General features: G+C 33.2%; 1 protein-coding gene across 1 annotated transcript in view; it reads right to left on the bottom strand.

Moving 5' to 3' along the window:
- PCNX1 (Pecanex-like protein 1) overlaps positions 1–20,540 on the bottom strand; it is a 65,427-nt gene that overhangs the window by 31,044 nt on the left and 13,843 nt on the right. Inside the window, exons 12-18 of the mRNA XM_051208110.1 lie at positions 20,180–20,291; positions 16,622–16,801; positions 11,336–11,469; positions 9,261–9,501; positions 5,724–6,406; positions 2,801–2,892; positions 139–562 (exon numbers count right to left, since the gene is read on the bottom strand). Coding sequence (XP_051067995.1) covers positions 139–562; positions 2,801–2,892; positions 5,724–6,406; positions 9,261–9,501; positions 11,336–11,469; positions 16,622–16,801; positions 20,180–20,291 — 1,866 coding nt within the window. The remainder of the gene's footprint in view (positions 1–138; positions 563–2,800; positions 2,893–5,723; positions 6,407–9,260; positions 9,502–11,335; positions 11,470–16,621; positions 16,802–20,179; positions 20,292–20,540) is intronic.

The following is a 20,540-nucleotide window of genomic DNA, read 5'->3' as shown; positions in this document are numbered from 1 at the left end:
GATTACTACTTTATTATTATTATTATTATTATTATTATTGTTATTATTATTATTATTATTATTATTATTATTATTATTATTATTATTATTATTATTATTATTATTATTATTATTATTATTATTATTATTTAGACTGACCTGGCACTCCACTCTCAACATCTACACATTCTTTTGTGTGTGTTAGACGAGAAAGGAGAAATTCTTCAACATTTTCATCAGTTTTCTTAAATGATGCATTTGTAGATTTCATACGAAGATTAGGAAGCAGTAGAGGTAGTCGTCTCCACCAATTAGATTTATCGATAGAAGTTAATTGAGATCTGTATGTTTTCTTCTTTTCCTTTCTCTCTTTTGATCGAAAAATTAAATTACATTTTACAGTTATTTTATGCCAAGCATTGTAGAAAAACATTCGAATACGATACCAACAGTATATACGACGTTCAGAAGGAAAAAGTGTCTCATAAAGTATAGTATTCGATGGTAGACGACTTAGTAAAAAGCACAATGCAATTTGTATACCCCAAAATATTGAGAATAACATGCATTGAGGATCGGACTTCTAAAAAAATTAAATGAGAAAGATAATTCATTTAAATCAACTTCAAACAAACAATTTCCAGAAGCTAAATAACATGTAAAATACGATGACTAACAAATACAATACATAAATAAAAGTTTTTTTTCCGAAACACTTGTGTCAGTGCTAGAGATTAAAAAGATCTGCGTTGAATACAGTGACTCAGAATTATTCCTATTCATTCAGACTCTTCATTGAAAACACCTTGAACTAACTTATCAAGAATTAACCGTTTGCTAGAGATCATCTAATAAACTTAAGGTTAAAAGATGATATCACACGTAACAAAAAGCATTTTGAATATGGAAGGATAAGCTTCTCTCTGTGGAATGCAAAATATCTCCATACGAATAGTTTACAACAATGTATAATCAGACAGTAAGAATTGCATCAGCCTCAGTAGGATGGAATCAACGCATGATTGATCTTCGATAGAGTAAGCAATTTAATATTTATCCAATTACCAAGGAATGAACAGGCTACAAATCAATTTACTCCGTCCTACCCTTGAAAGCTAACAACATGAGTAAGTTACAAGTGTAAAATCATAAATACGTTGGAAAAACTATTCTTTTATGATGGAACCAATGAACAACTTGATGTCGTCTGCTACGATGTCTTGTGCCCGTAATTGTCAAGATACAAAATAAAAAGGTTGAGAGTAACCAAACTCCAAGCATAGTCAGTTTATGAAACTACTGAAAGGTGCAGACGAGTAGGGTTGAGATTCATATGACAAATAAAATAAACTGATGAAGACTTTGTGTGATATAACTCAGTTTCAGTGGACATAATGCTTATAGATTAACTCATTATCTTAATTTGAACTGAGAATATCGTCTAATTTGTATCTCTTTCATTTTATCTTTCCTTTTTGTTTCTTTTTTCTTAAATCTGCACCACCGTTTGAACCAGTAATAGTTTGTTTCTTCTCTTTAATTTAGTATAAAGTTTGGAGACTTGTACTGATATGCAATTGTGATCCGTGAACTGTTGTCTATCTTTTATTTTAAAAAGTTTATCAAAGGAGATTAGTCCTTGCTATTCATTTTTGGTTTATCTATCTGTATGTGAGTGCCTGACCTAAGAGCATATTGTTATGTAAAGGTTTTTTATCGAACTTATGAATAAAACACTAAAAAGTTGAACAACTGAGACAATTAATACAGAACTAAATGAATCCTATTTTCATGTAATCGAAGGACTGAATGACTCAAAAAACTTTAGTGATACAAAACTTTTACTTAAGACAAATAACAAGCTTATAAGCCAAGATGAATGATGGCTAGCAGTGAAATTCAGGGCGCGCGTTTCATCCTATTTGGGACTCGTCAGCTGGATGCAATTTTGTCACAAAGTCGACGTTCACTCTGGGACTCCAGCCAACTACCGTTCACTTCAAACGCACTCACGTTAACCACTTAGCTACTGAGCCCTGATAGCCGCTAGATTGTGCAATAGGGTGAAGTTTCAATCCATTTTCGTATTGTTTGTTTGAATCTTCCCATTGATAATAGACTAATCAATTGCAGTCTTAAACACCAATGGCAAGATTTGAACAAAAAAAATACAAAAATGAATTAAAATGGCAAGCTGCAATGATTAAATGTAATGATGAATATGAGAAAAGGTTTAACTTAGCGATAGTTGCATGAATCATGAAATCTTTGTGTTATAGTGTCTTGACTAAATAAACATTTGAGATATTTAACCAATGTAATAAAAGGTAGTTGATAACATTACTAATTGGAAAGTAAGAAGCTAACTTCAACGACACTTAGAATTAATTATAACATTTATAAGTGAACAATGATAGAATCTAACAAATTTCGAACGACAGACTTCTACGGTAAAATGAAACAAGATCTTCGTTAGAAATTAGTAATATTCCGTACAAGTTGTTTACTTTTTTAGGTGTAACACATCAACGAAATAAATCCAGATTTAACTAAGTGTAACTCATTTCACCAAGTACAGATTTGTGCACTTAACTTAGAATCATGATTTAAATACAAGAGTTATGTATTCTACTGATATCTTATTGCTTAAACTGAATCCGAACAGACCTCAGTAGTTGAAAGCCAAGTACTTTAAACACTGTACTGTCAGTCAGCTATAAATTTAAACACTATACAACTGTACGATCATAAACTGATTACATTTTCTCAGTGCTTAATTTTGAATAGTATCAGTTCAGTTTAATGATTAATAATTGCTTACTTGTACTGCATAATAACATGGAACAAATGTCAAACCAATCACTATGAATGTTCGAAAAATAGATAATATTACTGAGAAAAGTCCAGTAGTACCTAAATACACAAAGAACATAAAAATAAACTAATTATGAAGTAAATAATTATGACTACAGGAAAGATATAAAGATATTTACGAAACGACTCACTTATATAATATATATATAACAATTAACTTATGTTATGAATGGGAGCTCAGAAGATAGTCAATATCATACAGAGTTCATATGATGGATTACACTGCAAAATCGTGCATGGAGGACAGGTCACAGACTCGTTCGAAATAAAGACCGTTGTCAGGCAAGGTTGCTTACTCTCACCCTTTCTCTTTCTCCTGGTGATCGACTGGATCATGAAGACATCAACATCTGAAGGGGAGCACGGGATACAATGGACATCTAGGATGTAGTTGAACGATCTAGACTTCGCAGATGATCTGGCCCTCCTATCACAAACGCAACAACAAATGCAGGAGATGACCAGTGTAGCAGCAGACTCAGCAGCAGTAGGTCTCAATATACACAAAGGAAAAAGAAAGATTCTCCGATACAACACAGCATGCACCAATCCAATCACTATTGACGGAGAAGATTTGAAAGATGTAGAAACCTTTACATATTTGGGCAGCATCACCGATGAACATGATGGATCTGATGCAGATGTGAAGGCGCGGATCGGAAAAGCAATAGCAGCATATTTACAACTGAGGAACATCTGGAACTTGTTAAGGATGATGTCCTCAATATCTGACTCCAAATAATAATATCCCGTAACTGAGTATTTTAGGTAGGCTTAATCTCCTAGTAGAATTGCGAACTTACTCGAGATTATTAAAAAGCCTGAACACCAGTTATAGAGATAGTTTATTGATAATGAATAATAATAATCCACAAGCGTACGGTGAGCAAGCACACGATGAAACAGAGAGAGTGTGTGTGAGTCTGTTAAAAATCCATATATATTTGAGAGTTAATCGGGTGTGGATAGATTATCGATTATCTGAACATTGAGACCAATAGGAAGATAGCTTAAGCGTTAATGTACAGACATACTTTCGATCATACACACCGAAATTAACATAGTGAATTGAGTCTGAGTTACAATGACTAGATAAATGATACAGTAGTCAAATGGGCTTGCCACAAACTCAAAACAACTGTCAACCAACACCAAGGTCAGAATTTTCAATACAAATGTCAAGACAATTCTACTGTATGGGGCAGAAACCTAGAGAACTACGAAAGCCATCATCCAGAAAATACAGGTGTTTATTAACAGTTGTCTACGCAAAATACTTCAGATCCGTTGACCGGACACTATTAACAACAACGTACTGTGGGAGAGAACAAACCAGATCCCAGCGGAGGAAGGAGTCAGGAAGAAGCGCTGGAAGTGGATAGGACACACATTGAGGAAAGCACCCAACTGCATCACAAGACAAGCCCTCACATGGAATCCTCAAGGCCAAAGGGAAAGAGGAAGACAAAAGAACACATTACGCCGGGAAACGGAAATAGACATGAGAAAAATGAACAAGAATTGGATGGAACTAGAAAAGAAAGCCCAGGACAGAGTGGGTTGGAGAATGCTGGTCGGTGGCCTATGCTTCATTGGGAGTAACAGGCGTAGTAAATAAGTAAAGTAATGAATGAGAGCACACTGAAAGCTTTTGTCAACGCTTATAAATATTCTGACTCAACAAAAAATGTAACATCAATTTCACGAATTAAATTATAATGGTGATAAATTGGAATAATTATGGTAGATTTTCCGAATACCTTAGCACATTCTAACAACAGATTTAAAACCATTGTAATTAGATCTTTTTTTAGAAATTCAGGCGGAGCTATGTGATATCACTGAAATGTGAAACCAAATAAACCAATGGAAATATGATATAATGAATTAAAAATAATCAGTAGATTATAATATAGATCAGTATATTTGTTAGTCCCCTATTGAAATATAGTTACATTTATATTTTTATTATAAGAGAGATAGTTTAATGTTTTAATCTCTCCAATTTTAGATCACATAGGGAACAAATTAGAATCCTGTTTTCTACTTACTTGAGTTTAGACAACAGAATTATATAACATTAGTCCTCAATAAATACAGTGTGATTGAAGATCAAATACAGAAATGTGTCTTTATCAAATAATTTATACAAATATTATTCAATAATCTATTTTATGGTAGAGTGATATTTCATTTCATAAGCAAACAAAAATGTTTCTTATGTTTATCAAGAAAACTTATATTTTATAGATATTAGATGTTGCTTCGATATTTCCAAGAGAATGGAAGAGATTTAGCAAAAAGATAACACAATGAAGTGTTGTTAACAAAACTAAGTGATTAGGCAAGTAATAATCGACTATTCATTTGTTATATTTCAATTCACTCTTGCATTTCCTACAGCCATATATTGGTGTTTTATGCATCTAGAATGAAAAAGCTTAACAACTCATTTCATATATGGATCTTAACACTAAAAAAATAATTGAAATATTATCTCAAATTTTTAACTGTTAATAACATTTCACTATCTGCATATTAGTAAAGTTATAATTTTCTGGTAAGCAAATTAAAATTATATATACATATACATCCCAACAGCAGCCGTTATTTAGATGTAGTAGTTAAGCTTTCCCACTGTGATGAGCAAATTCAACTATCTTGACTAGAACGTTTGTTTTTTTAAGTAATATCACACCAAACTGGTTGATTGAAGAATGATTAGACTAAAAGCAGAAACGTAAGATCTGAGAGCAAAGTCGTACTGAAGACTGTACTATGGTGTAACAACAGTAAGTTGTTGCCCACAGACAACCAGTTCATATATATATATATATATATATATATATATATATATATATATTACTTACCACTTGCTCCAAAAATATGAATATCTAATTGTTCTAAAGCATAAATAAGTACAGTGTTTATTTGAGGCATCAAGCCAAGACAGAACAATATGGGAAATATTAATAGAACATATATAGATGAATATTTAACTAGGCAGGTTAAACGATCTACAGATAAATTAACACCATAGAATTTAATAGTAGATGGAGAAGAAGAAGGTTCAACAATCATTTTAGAAGATTGAGAAATATGATAAAAATTAGGCACACGCCAATTTATTTTCTCTGTTGTTAATTCATTTGATGTTTCACCAATATCTAATGGTAACATTTGTCTAGTCGATTGATATATTGTTGTAATTGATTCAAAACGTAATTCTCCTGTATGTTCTATACTTGACATTTCTCCTGAAAATGGTACAGATTTTTGTGGTTGATATAAGTAATTAGCCAGTAGATAGATAGAGGCAAAAGAACAGAAGAAAAATGAACGAGTGAATACGATCAAACGATTAAATCCATGTTTTGGTGAAGCTGGATCGGGTTGAACACTTTTCATAAGTGAATAATGACATCCAGCAATAGTGAAACATGCTAATGGTCCATAATTTTGAAAACTTGCAGTACGTAACGTATAATAGCCAATAATACTGACTAAAGCGGCCAAAATAGAGCATAATATAATTTCCATGATAGTAAAACTTCTATGATGTAGAGAAAGAAATACATAACACATACATATAAGATTTATCGAATTTTTTAATCTTCAAAAGTTAATGATGCACACAAAAAAAAATGTAATGTAACTCTCTTTCACTATATATATGTACATATATATCAAGATTATTAAGATAATGTAAATGGAAAACAGAAACATAATTGGGTTTACTGAAATCAAATTATTATTTCAATTATTAAGATTTTAAACTACTTCAGATACTTAACTGTTAAAATGTCGATCTGTGTGTTGTAACATCTAATTTACAAGTGTACCATGAAAAGGTGCAAATATACTAATCGGTTTTATAAAAACCAAAATAGTAAAATAAACTCAATATTTAAGTATGACTATACATCTCAATGAATTCAGTGTAATGAAGCTACAACTAATATTATCTATCCAACCGATAGTGAAATCAAGACTAAGAAAAGATGAACTATCTATCTGTATTTATCATTCCAACCTTTATTATGATACATTTTACATTCTTGTATGCATAAACATCTTCCAGAATGACTATACAAAGGTACAGTTAAGATGATCAAAAGTTCCATTTTGACTGGTTTTATTTAAACGGGTTATTCAGTCAGAATGAAGTATTCCTTGTCAATAGTCTGTGTTAGCGGGACATAGACTGGATTAAAGCATGCTCAATGCACGATTGCTTTGGTGCACGCTGACTGGCTAATTCTTGTCCAATCGGCACTAGTCGATACTTGGAGAACACTCTAGAATCTTCTCGTGTAAAAACTATAAATATACTAACGTTTTTCCTATTGTGCTTCTTACTTGCTTCTCACTTCCATCTAACCTGGTTATTTGGAATATAATCTCTTTCCTGTTCAACCGTGTTCTGATTTGGGGACTTGTCCAGTGAATCGGAGTCCGAGAATACTAAGCAATAGGAATAGCTGGGTCATAACCGTAAGAAAGAGATTATAACAGTCTGTCATGTTAGTTAGAATCCATTGCACTTCTAGACTTTTAGACGGTAGAAAAAGTAGGCACTAGAACTATAAATTGACGCGAAGTGTTGGCAATAGTTTTGTTCATTTGCTTCCTCTACCCCAGCCAATACGTCAACATACACAGTTGATTAATTAGCAGATTGTCTCGCTTGTCACATTTCCGTAAGTTCAATTTATCTGATTTATTAATAATTATTAATTAATGACATTTTTCTAATTAACACTTGCAAAAGATTCGAAGTCTCTTGCTTACATATGCTTGTCTTAGTCCCATACCATTACTAATTATTACCACTTGCTTTCATTATTAGATATAAGTGCATTCTATGTGCTTTCTGAGTGATTGGTTTCAGCTTTCCTCGCGCACACTGCTCCGCACGTCCCTCTCAGCATTCAAAGTGCATTCAGGTGAAATGCGAACCGCTATATAATTGGTAAGCCTATCAAATTCAGAACGTTATACACACCCTCTTATTTCACAATCGTTCACTAAATTGGTATCGTGTCAAAAAACATGTAAGCTTTGTTCAAATATGTGATTCGAGAAGTACTGACATTATTATTTCCCTTACACAAATTTTACCTATATTTATTTCAATTATTCGTTCCACAATCTCAATTGATTTAAGAACTGAAACGAGTATCCATTTCATATGAATCATTTTAACATTTACAAACCCCAGTTAACAAATTAATTTTACTGGCAATCCCGTACTTTATAAGATGCGTTTGCTCTAAAAAAAAAACTTTCTGTTCGTTTTAATCATTAACTTGGACGCACAGTATGATGGAAGTAAATATTCTGCATTCATAAATCTATATTTCAATATATATAATGCGATTTTTAAACAATTTTACTCTACATCAACCACTGATGGAACAACGTTGAGGGAGAAACTTTCCCATTAAGTAATGAGTTCGATTCCGTGTGAAGTTTGATGTGTAGTGATAAAACAAAATCCCGGACTACGTAGTGCATTCTGACTATCAAATGTTTTCCAACTGATATTAGTCCTTTTAAAAGTATGAAACTTTTAAAGACACTGAAAAAGAAAATTTTGCATTCCAAAACACACTTGCTAACATTTCTGATTTCAAATACATAGATGAGTATCCATATTGTAACTTGATCGATAAAATTCGATCAGCATTAAATAACTACATAAATATAACAATAGTCATTAGTTAGTGACCAATCAATTGTAAAAATCTTAATCGTATGAGTAGATTCTTAGACTGGTAAGTTAGTTGACGTGATATTCGAATCATATAGCAAACTTCAGGGATCTTGAAATTATGAGTATCAACTAGCATGAAATCTAAGCTCAGAATGACCTATCGACTACCTACCTTCCAACCACCTAACATCTCAAGATAATTAATAAATATATTGACATAACACTATGTTTAAATCTTTGGCACAAGTTCAAAAATTACAAACAAAATAGAAATACACGTACAAACGCTTTTATGTATAATACATTTTGTTTAATTTACTAATTTACTTTAATTTAAAGACAAACTAGGCATCCATTTAACTAACATTAAGAGTGCAATCAAATGTTGGCGACAATAAAACAAGCTTTTAACTTAAACTAAACTAATCCCAGTTTTATTTTATTTATACAAACTTTTTACCTAGTAATTATTTTTTTTAAATAATGAAACTGTCTCAATTTTTCACGATTTTGCACAATAAGTATCTTTTCCATAGGGATTTTAAAACACGAGTGGGGGGGAGAATATGACATAAATGCAAATTAATTAGAACTACTTTATTTAACATGATCAATTGAAAAAGTATACCTTTTATAACGATAATAACAACAACAAAGAAAAACAGAAAAAAAAAGAAAATTTAATTCTTACTTATCAAAAATATATCCCAACTCTAAACGATTCAAGTGAAAACGAAACGTAAATGGAAAACATGGTGATAATGATATAGTATATATAGGAGCAGTTGATAATGGACGATTTTGTTGTTGTTGTTGTTGTAATTTTGAAGGTCTAAAACCTTTACGAAAAAACCAAAGTAATGAATTCGATGATGAATTATTACCACCATTACCATCGGAACCAGAGTCATTGGATCGATTAGCCACAGCTTCTAGAATATTTTTTCGAATAATGAATATATACATTAATTTTTTTTGGATAAATGGTTAAGATATTTATTTGGAAGAGAAAACAAAAATTGAGGGCGAGTAGATGATTAACGATTAGGACGTTAAAAATAGAAAATATAAAGTTTCTTAAAATCAGAACATTAACAATATTTTTTTTTGAAAAGAAAGAACAGTTGAATGTAATAACACAAATATTGTTTTCGATTGTATTAAGATTGACATTTAATATGTAAAAGTACATAGTGAAATATTTATTAAACTAGATTATCAATTGAATATAACACAATGAAAAGATTATAATAGGAAAACATTCTTCAAAATATATATATTCGAAAATAAACTATTATATTTTAAAGAATGATTTTCGATATATCATATAATACACCATGAAATGTAGGTAGTTTATGAATTTCAGATTAAATTCTAATAGGAAGTTATAATATATACAATGAATTGACTAACATGTTACATCTCAAAGAATAAAGAAGTTGTATTTCTGACGTTTTATGATAACTTTTTCAAAGTAAATGAATAATCAGTGTTATGCCCTGATAAGAATAATGAATGGTAACTTTTAGGATCCATTTATGAACTAATATTATGTGTATATTTTTGTCGGATAATTGTTAAATAACTAAACTGTTTATATTCACGTTCCTCATATTATAAGCTTAATTTTGACCTATGAACTAGTATTATACGATTTATCATTCTTGAATTATGCCCTGTCTATTAATTACTACCTCCCACACTCACAAAATCTTGTACAAATGTTATTTTCCATTTTATGGTACGATGTCGTCTGTCTGGTTGGCATATACATAAACGATGCATATTGCAGAGGCTGAGATTGGTGTTCTGGACTTAACTGGCTGTGCTAGGCAAGAAGCAGGACAGATAAGTATTCTAGACTGCTCGTACGAGTTTTACGCATCATTGGTCCGATCGATAATTCACTGCTCTTTAATTGGCGGTTTCGTTACGTTATACATTAACAGGGCACACAGATCACAAGTTATAACAATCAGTTATTTATTAACTGGGAAGAAGTGGCTTACATTAGGTCACGAAACGTCAAAAATACAATTTTTTCGACTCATTGGGATGTAACGAAAAATATATTTATTATTAACTTTTTACCTAATGCTCAATTTATTTGAAACTATTAAGTTCAACTTTGGCACTGATACCTACAAATTTAATTGACTAAAGTTAAAAAGAAAAATCTGGACCATAAATATTATCGATTTTAGGGTTGATTAATATTTGATAAAGATCTTAGATCTAATTTTAAGTGAAGTATGTATTGATTAGGAGTTCCAATTAACGATGAAATATTTCTCCATAAAAAAATGAACACTATATAGTTTCCCAATTGATTCTCAATCTTTAAAAAAAATACACATCTCCCCTTTAAACAAAAAGAATGAAAAACCATTATTATTGTGGATTCGATAATAATTTGATATCAGAAAAAATAGCTTCCTTCTATCCTAGTCCCCAATTACTTCGAAACGCAAATCTTGTAAAAAAGATTTATTTGATAGAAATCAGAGATCAATGCCATAATCGAGTTTATCTAGTTATACACCGATTACATTCAGTGATTATTACTTAACAACTTTATCGAAATGAACAATCCTCCCTCAAATGAAAAATCCCAATAAACTAATTAACACAAATGAAATGAAGACGGAAAACATCTTAAATCAATAAATGGATGTTAAGGCTAACTTCTACTTAATACGGTTTATGAATTATTTAACATCACCCAACAAACATGTAAAAAGATAATAATATTAATAAATCAATCACCTTGAGTATGAATTTCATCGTCAACCTCTTGATTCTCATTAGTAGATTGAAAACGTGCTTTGATACTGATTTCCTGTAAATCCCATGAATCTTCATCTAAATTATTAAATGCATCGTCTTGATAGGTACCATCGCTAGTATACACAAACAAAGAAAAAGGTGAAATTTTATTTCTATTATTATCAGATTTGATAAACAATAAAGTTCAATAAATATTCATTAAATATTTCTAATGTGACAATTAGAACCAAAGATGAAGTCTTACTTTTTTGAAAGAAGAAAGATGTTAGGGGGATCCAAAGTATTCCTCTAACCAAGTCCAGAGAGGCCCTGAAAACGTCGAGAAACATTTCATCCGATTCGCGTTGAGTAGTTTATCAGAAACATTTAGAACTTCACGAGTCATGTGTCATATTTCTAATTGGATGATTAATTATTCCGCTGCTATATTTAACAGCGTTATGAAATCTTCCAGAAGCCCAAAACCATCCGAAATACTGCGAACGCCCTCGATTTTCTATACATAAATCAACCTTGGAGTATAGCGTTCTTTTTCAAACTATACGCCATTTTCCTCGTGTTCAAGCTGTCGTGTGGATTTAGCCTGGGGTTATTAGAAGAGCTTAGAAAACCTATTCAAGCGTTCAGTAAGAAGACTTATCAATTCTGAAATACAACTAATTGTTTTTTTAGCTAATGAGAAAACATTCTCTAACAGCCACCATTTTTAAGTGTGATTTTCATAGAAAATTGATTTGTGATTAAGTACACCTTAATAGAATTTTGTTATAGAAATTATATTTGGATTGTACGTGACCATTATTTATTATAACGTTTTTTAATTTATATGTATATACTGAAGTTTCTGTGAAAAATACTGTTTCTTTCGGTTTGCTTTTTTCCTGAGATAAATCATTTCTGTCAAATTCAATAAATAGATGATATCAATTAAAAGTTGAGTATCGAACGCTTACTATGCTTTCGACTAGCAAATGTGGTATACTGTATTCAATACTTTATGAATGACATTTGTTTCAATGACATTCAAGTAGGGTTTTGAATATTTAACGATACAAGTATCAAACAGATGCCCAGTCAGTCAGTCAGTCAGTCAGTCAGTCAGCTACAACGTAGGACCAGGCACATATGTGCATCGGTCCAGGTTGCCATACCGCATCAGCACAACAAGATGAACACCGGATTCATAGCAGTGGTTAGGTCAAAGGTGGTAATATATAAGAGAAAGATTGCATATAGAAATATAGTACAAGAAGAAAATTGGTTCGTAGAAAGAAAGATATGAAGCGATTTTAATCTCTTAGTTTAAGGGGAGATAGAGAGTGTATACACCGACGCCATTGTGATCGATCCTGAGCCATGTCACCAAGAGTCTCCAACCATTGGTTACGAAGGTCACGCGGACCCCAACCAAGTAGTCTGCATCTACAAACATGGCTCACACTAGAAGTTAGTGTCTTCAAGCACTGATGCCACGTTTTGGTTTGGCCGCCCCTAACTTTCTTCCAACCATTTCCAATACCGGATAGCATTGCACGTCGTGGTAATCGGTGTTCAGGCATACGTAACACGTGGCCCAACCATCTCAGTCGATGAAGATTCATAACCTCATCAACAAATTTACCATCATTCCCTAATACCCTGCGTCTAACCTCACTATTACTTACCTGGTGATCCCAGCAGACGCCAGCAATATTTCTAAGGCATCTGTGGTCAAATACTAATAGCTTATGAGTGTCTTCTACTCTTAATGGCCATGTTTCGCTGCCGTAAATTAAAACAGAACGAACTGCCGCGCAGTATACTCGTCCTTTTATTGATAGACGGATATCTCGCCTTCGCCACAGGTGACGCAAGTTGGCAAAAGCCAAACGAGCTTTTCGAAACCGTGCTGAGATTTCGTCCGATACCAGCCCATTAGGGCTGATCAGAGTTCCAAGATAAGTGAAGTTGTCGACGCGTTCGACTACTTCACTCCCTATCCTTAGTTCAGGTGTTGACGCAGGCCAGGTCTGAAGCAACAACTTGCATTTAGAGGGAGAGAAGCGCATTCCAAACATCCTGGCATTGTTGCTTAGTGCTACCAAAAGACTCTGCATTTTGTCAGCGTCTTCACCAAACATGACCATGTCACCAGCATATTCTAAGTCGATAAGTGGACCTCCTGGAAGGAGATCAATACCCGAGACTTCAGTCGACGAGAATGCTATTTCCATCAGTAGGTCTATGATGAAGTTAACCAAAAATGGAGAAAGTGGACAGCCTTGACAGACACCACTTGAGGTTGCAAAAGCAGATGACAGTTCGCCATAAGCTCTGACTCGACTGGTAGTGTTCGAGTAAAGAGTCTTCACAAGGTGTGTGTACTTCTGAAGTACACCACTCAATGACAGACACTGCCACAAAATCTCTCGGTCTACGGAGTCAAATGCTGCTTTTAAGTTAAGAAAGACCACCCTTGTCGGACGTCGATAAGTAAGCCTGTGTTCTAGAACCTGACGAATGGTGGATATGTGGTCGATGCAGCCACGATCAGGTGTGAACCCAGCCTGATTTCGTCGTGTTTGCAGTTCACGAGTCTTAGCTATGCGTCTGATAACTATCGAGGCTAGTATTTTAGATAATATATTAGTTAAACTAATCCCTCGATGGTTATCACAGGATGATTTTGACCGTCTCTTATATATTGGGACGATAAGTGATTGTGACCAGTCAGATAGGATTACGTCCAACTTTCAGATTTTAGCTAAACTATTAGTCAACCTAATCGCTAAAATTAGACTACCATCCTTAAAGACCTCTGGAGCCAATCCATCTGGACCAGCTGCCCTTCCTCGTTTTGAACTTCTGCTAGAGTTGGGGGACCTACTTTAATGTTCCATTCACGCTGTCTGGGAATGGAGGGTAGTTGTAGGGTAGCTGAAGGCCAGTTGAACTGTTCTCTGAAATGTTCCACCCATCGTTCTAAACGTCTGGACTGGGAGCAGATGAGAGTATCGTCTTTTTCCGATATAATCTCACTTACACTTGACTTATTAATTCCAGTTTCTTTTATTAGTCTGTAGAGCTGTCTTGTGTTTCCTATAGCCGCCGCCTTTTCCATCTCTTTTGCTTTCGTTGCCCACCACTGCTCACGGTCGTTCCTTAGACTTTTGGTTAACCTAGATCTGATTTGTTGTCGCTCTTCATCGTATTCAGAGCCTGATGGGATGAGTTTGCGAGAATCCATCAGTGCAATAGACCTTGAGGAAATCCATTGGTTCTTTGTAACCCTGTGGTTTAGATCATTGATATATGTCACTGCTGTTTCCACAGATGTTTGTATATTTTTCCAAGCAACATCTGGGTCAGCCTCGTTTTCAGAACTACCTAATTGTGACCTCAGTTGTTCCTGGAACCTACATTTGGTTTCCTCGCTACTCAACTCAGTTCTAATGGGTCTTTTTAATGTGGCTTTTTTGCGTCCAGTGAGGAGCAAGCAGATGCGTGCACGTATTAGGGCGTGGTCGGAGTCCAAGCAGGTACTCCAGAATGAGCGACAATCTTCTACCGACCCTCTTCAACGATGACTGATGGCAATATGGTCTATTTGAGTCCATCGTTGGTTTGGTGTAGGGGGTCGCCATGTTAGACGATATCTCTCCTTATGCTTAAAATTTGTGTTTGCTAAAAATAAACGATTGTCTGAGCATAGTTGCAGCAGAAGATCACCATTATCTGTTCGCTGTGCCGGTATACTAAAATACCCACCTAAATGCCTTTCTGTCTGGTTTAAGCTACCTATCTGGGCATTAAAGTCATCTGCTACGAGTACTATGTCTGAACGTTTAGCTTTCTGAAGAAGTTCAGATAGCTTTCTGTAAAATTCATCTTTCACATCATCTGAGCTGCAGTCAGTGGGAGCGTAGGCAGAAACGACGAAAAGGCGACGACGTGTGTCCCTATCCTTCCGAGTTCTTACGGAGCCGTTTAGCCGAACAGCACATAGACGACTGTTGACGGGGATCCACTCTAGCAGTGCTTGTTCCGCCCTCATGCTTAGTGCTATGCCTACACCTGCCAGTCCACGAGAACTGGCCATCGGGTCACCAGATACACGTAGGGTGTATCTCGTTGGCTCTCCGTTTTGCCGAGGTGAGGTCAAGTGAATGACCACACTGGAATCCTGTATTCGTGTTTCGGAGACACAGCATACATCAATGGAAAGAGACTCTAGGGTTTTAGCCAAGGAAGCCTGCTGACCGATTTGACATAGGGTGCGTAGGTTGAAAGCTCCAATGTGTAGCTTGGAGCGAGGTTTCAGTAGAACTGGGACAGTGTTTTGCGCACTAGAATCGTTGGCTACGGTGACACTTGAGGAGGAAGCCGAAAGAGGAAGTTTAGGGTTGAAAGTCGATGTAGGAGGAATAATAGGAATTGAAGAGGAAGGTTGATTATGAATACAGTGGTCTTGGGTGCTGTTAGAGGTATGAGGGCGGTTATCACTTCCCGGTTGCCCACACCGTGGAAGGGTTCTTCTGGAGGTACCTGATAAGGAAATTGGATTAGAGGCGGTCTCAGTGACCTCAGAGCGTGACCGCAGTGCCCAAGGGACAACTGCTTGAGGCCGGTCGCGCACGGCCTTTTCGTGGGAAGTTTTTGACGTGTTAGCTCCGTTCTTCGAAGGGCCTTACCGCCGGAGACGGAAATCCGTGAGGTAAGGTGAGGCGTGCATTTTTAGGGTCACTAGATCTTATACAAACAGTATGACAAGTTACGTGAAACTTACTTGGTAAATAAATTACAGAATCATCATCATTTTTAACCACTGATTAACTTTGTCTCATTTACACATTAGGATGGCTAGTTAATTTAAAATCTGTTTTAATTTTACTCTAATTATGTTACCTTTCGTTATTATTAATATTTTGTTCTTATTATTACTAGTACTATCGATTTGTTGAACCTGCTTCCGACCATCTTTTAATAATTTTCAAGTAAATATGCGCGACCGAGTAACTGCTATTTTTTTACTATCCAAAATGTATACTGCGTAAGCACGTTCCATTCGAAATTTTTTTCTCAGAAAATGTTTGATCTTTGTTTAACAGTTTACCGTTCGTTTGGTTTTTTCTCCGTTAACAATAAAAAAAACCAACGAATCAACTGTTCACATACAAGAGAAAATGAAAATTTGATAATGAGAAAAATATAAAAAGATTTTGTCTAGCTTGATTAGATAACTAAGAGAGATGAATAGATAGATACACTAAAATTGATGACATTTACCGATTTTTTGTCTCAGGACTAGTAGATGTGAGTTGAGCTGGTTGACCGTCAGTTTGAGATGTAGCAGCAGTACTGGTAATAGTAGCAATATTAGTAGTAATAGTTTCAGTTGGTTCTGGTATTACTGTAGCATTATCAGTGGCAGCTTCGGTGACGGCATACAAAATATCCCATTCGGCACTATATATATATTTTTGAAACGAAGAAAAAATCAAAATGTAAAAAACAGAGATAAAGTAGGTAATAAATTTGAAATTTAACAAATCCGTTGTTATTTTCAGAGATTTGAAAAAAATTGACGATATAACTTATCTAATCAAACAATTTGATTAACTCTTGTAAAAGACTGTTAGAACATGACCTATTCTCCCAGCTATTATAAAAAAAATTAGGATAATATTAAACAAAGTGAACAATGTGGAGCGTTTGGATATCTCATCTCTACTCAGTGATTGTGATAGGAGTTCTAAAAAATAGTAGTAGAAATAAGTTATGCAAAATAGAATGAACTCTCATAGGTTCTCATCATCTGCTTACAACCTTATTCGTATTGAAATATAACATAATATTAAGCCATACACATTAATAAATGAAAACAATTGTAATGATAGCAAATATCAGTACTACATATGGATGTGTACAGTCATTTAAGATGTAGAAAACATAAAACAGTAATTATCTAAAACTCAAACATTGATTAGATAAATTTTCTGAAGACTATAGATTTTAAAAGTTTATGTAAGTTTTAAGAATTAAATGATTAGGAATGACGAATCAGTGGAATGTTGTGAAGTTGAGTTTTCTTTTCTATTAAAAATTCTGAAAGAATTAATAATGTTGACAGTATGAACTAAACTAATTAAGTGTCGAAATATTGTACTGTTTAAAGAGGTGCCATATTTCAGTTTCAAGTTCATTGGAATAATCTTGAAAGAATGAACAGGTATGTTTTTGCTAATATTCCACCAATTTATATATTTTTAGTAAATCAATCAGAACATTATCAGCAGTAGTAATAGTGTGACATATGCTACTTATGCTGACAGATATAAGTAGTATGTAGCACCAATCGGAATTGAAATGCCTGCCAACAGAAGATTGAATTAAAAAGAACAGGAAGAGATACAGAGAGCTATTTTAATAACAACAGAATTGAAAGAATCATGAAGCATGTGAAGTACAAGTGAAGCAAGATATACAAACAATGTATTTAATGCATGGTTTTCATATTTTACTAAAAAAATGATGTAATTTTGCATAAAACAATAAACTGGTTTTCCCCACCTAAGTTCTCACCCACTACAGTAGTTTCATAGCCTTAAAATTACTTAATTATGTTATAATTATATTAGCACTTGATTAAAATTCAACAAAAAAGCTTGAATAAATATTAAAAAATCCCATGGAAAGAATGAACATTATATGTGACCTTCTCTCTTTTCATTTCAAGAGACAACCTCTTATGTGTTTAACCTATAGTAATGTATATATTTCCATGAAGTTGAACTTAGAAAACAAAGTTTTATTTATACCATCGTATAGATAATATATTATGTAACCACATCTACAAGGTTTGGTTAATTTGAACTAGTTGGTCATAATTTTTCTACAATAATTATCACTTCTGATCACAATACCTGAAAGACATATAACTCTTTATAATAGGTTAAACAATTATTTGACTGGTACATCTTTTAAATATTCACGGTAAAATAATTAATATATTCTGGTTGTTAAACACGATAATCAAGTGTTAATTGTTGGAAAGCATTTCCTACGTCCAATTTGTGTTCTGTTAACAATACTAGTGATAATATTAGTTGAATGTTGACTGAACAACAAAACTTTCAATTATTAATACAGAAAGACAATTGAATTCGAAAAACCTGAATGATTAGATACTTGAAAGAGCAATACTACTAAGCAAGTTAGAGTTCAAAGCAACTCCATACCCCTGCTTGCAGAGTCGCAGATCTACAGTGCTGAGGAGTTTCATACTAGGATAAAACAACTGTTCACTGCTTTCAGACTTTCAGTAATATTCTAGCTAAGATCCGTTCGTGATTTCAACGGTAAAAATACAAAAAATACAAATCAAAAGACAATAACAATGAATTAATTATTTAAATGATTTTATAGGAATTTTATATCACTTAACAGTGATTTTCATCTCAAACTGAGATCGACTAGATAAGTATTGAAAGTAGAGGAAACCTCTAGACAGCCCAAAATGTACCCAAGACTATAACACACAGAATTAAAACCAAGAACATTATAAATAATTAATCAACTAATATAATGTCAATATATGTTAGTAAACAGTTAATGAGTACTGATGAATCGGCTTTCTGACCAATATTATTATTTTAAAATTACAATCAGAGATAAATATCTATAAATAATGACACAATAGTTTGATAAATTACACAATGAACTTTGACCCTTATTTCGGCAAATTATACAAACAAGACAACTAAGATTGTATACCATAGATTGAAGCTCTGTTGTAACTATCAAAATAAAAAGAAAACGAACTATTCATATCAGTTCGCTTCTTATTTAAATAATTAGAAATGTTTATCTCAACTGATTTACCAAAAGAGATTGAAGCCGTTTACATTTACAATCCCTGGGTGTTTATAATTCTTTAGAATAAGAATGTTTAAATAAGTTAACATTTATCTTTATTTTATTTTAAAAGACAATTGAACTGACTTGATAGAATTAACTAATTTGATTACAAGGTTTTACAAAAAGAAAGAAACGATCAAAGAGAATAAGATAATAGGTTATTTACTTTTTCCCAGTTAAATTACTTATATAAAAGCAACTTATTTTAAATCATATAATACAAGTTATTTAAAATTGATTGTAACTAGTTCACAGACCATAATAAGATAGAAGTGGTCAAAAATCAAATAGTTTACTATTAATTCTTGATAATAATGAACTATTATTAACCTTAAATATCACGATATGAAGTTGTTTGAAAACCAGTGAAATATTTTCTATCCCTAGTTCACATCAAAGATCCTCTACCGGATAATACTAATAATAATCAACGGTTGGTTGCATTTGTTACTTATCAATTTTATTGTAAATGCATCATTATCGTTTATTTGTTTGTCTAATAGAATATATCATTTTACAGTATTTTGATGGTCATTCGGATTATATGTAGATTAACAAATTCATGTTTAACCAATCGTATATAGAAGAAATATAGTTAACAATTGGAAATTATGAAGACGCATACAAAAAATGATCGTTTCTACACTTCATTTTGATACTTATTTTAAATATAATACTCCAAATATACACATATTTCATCAAAATCCTGAGCCAATCAATGTTAGACCACCATTAAAAACCTGGAAGCACTGGATGACCCTCCAATATTAACATCATAATAAAAATCTTTATGTATAAACATCAAAACTGTTAAACAAGGTTAGTGGCTACTCGAACTAAATAGTTTAATGTATAAAGAAAATTATTTATAACACAGTATATTGAATACATTGCAATTGAAATAAATAGACAAAAAACCATACTGACTTTTCTGAATCTTCAGTATTTCCATTACCACGCAACTGAAATAAGCATTGCTGTCGAGTTAATCCAGTATCCGCCAATGATTTAACACCCATTAGATGAGCGAGTAAATTGTCTATCCGAAAAAAAACGTAAATTCATTTGTTTAGTAAGTTCGAAAAGAAAAAATAGTAGAATGAAATCCACCAGTGAAAAATAAAGTACAGAAATTTCAAAAGAAGCAAGAATGACTATTTTTGATAAAAACGTCACCAAATAATGTATGATAAAATAAACATTGCCCCCAAATGCCCTCGTATGGCCGAGAGTGGGGTGGGCCCGCCCTCCCTCTCGAAATGCTCTCGCACGGCCACGTGTATATATC

The sequence above is a fragment of the Schistosoma haematobium genome, chromosome 2 (genome assembly GCF_000699445.3).
Source record: "Schistosoma haematobium chromosome 2, whole genome shotgun sequence".
Classification (NCBI taxonomy): Eukaryota; Metazoa; Platyhelminthes; class Trematoda; order Strigeidida; family Schistosomatidae; genus Schistosoma; species Schistosoma haematobium.
Note: the sequence above shows the minus strand (reverse complement) of the source record. Positions and strands in the feature narration are given on the sequence as shown.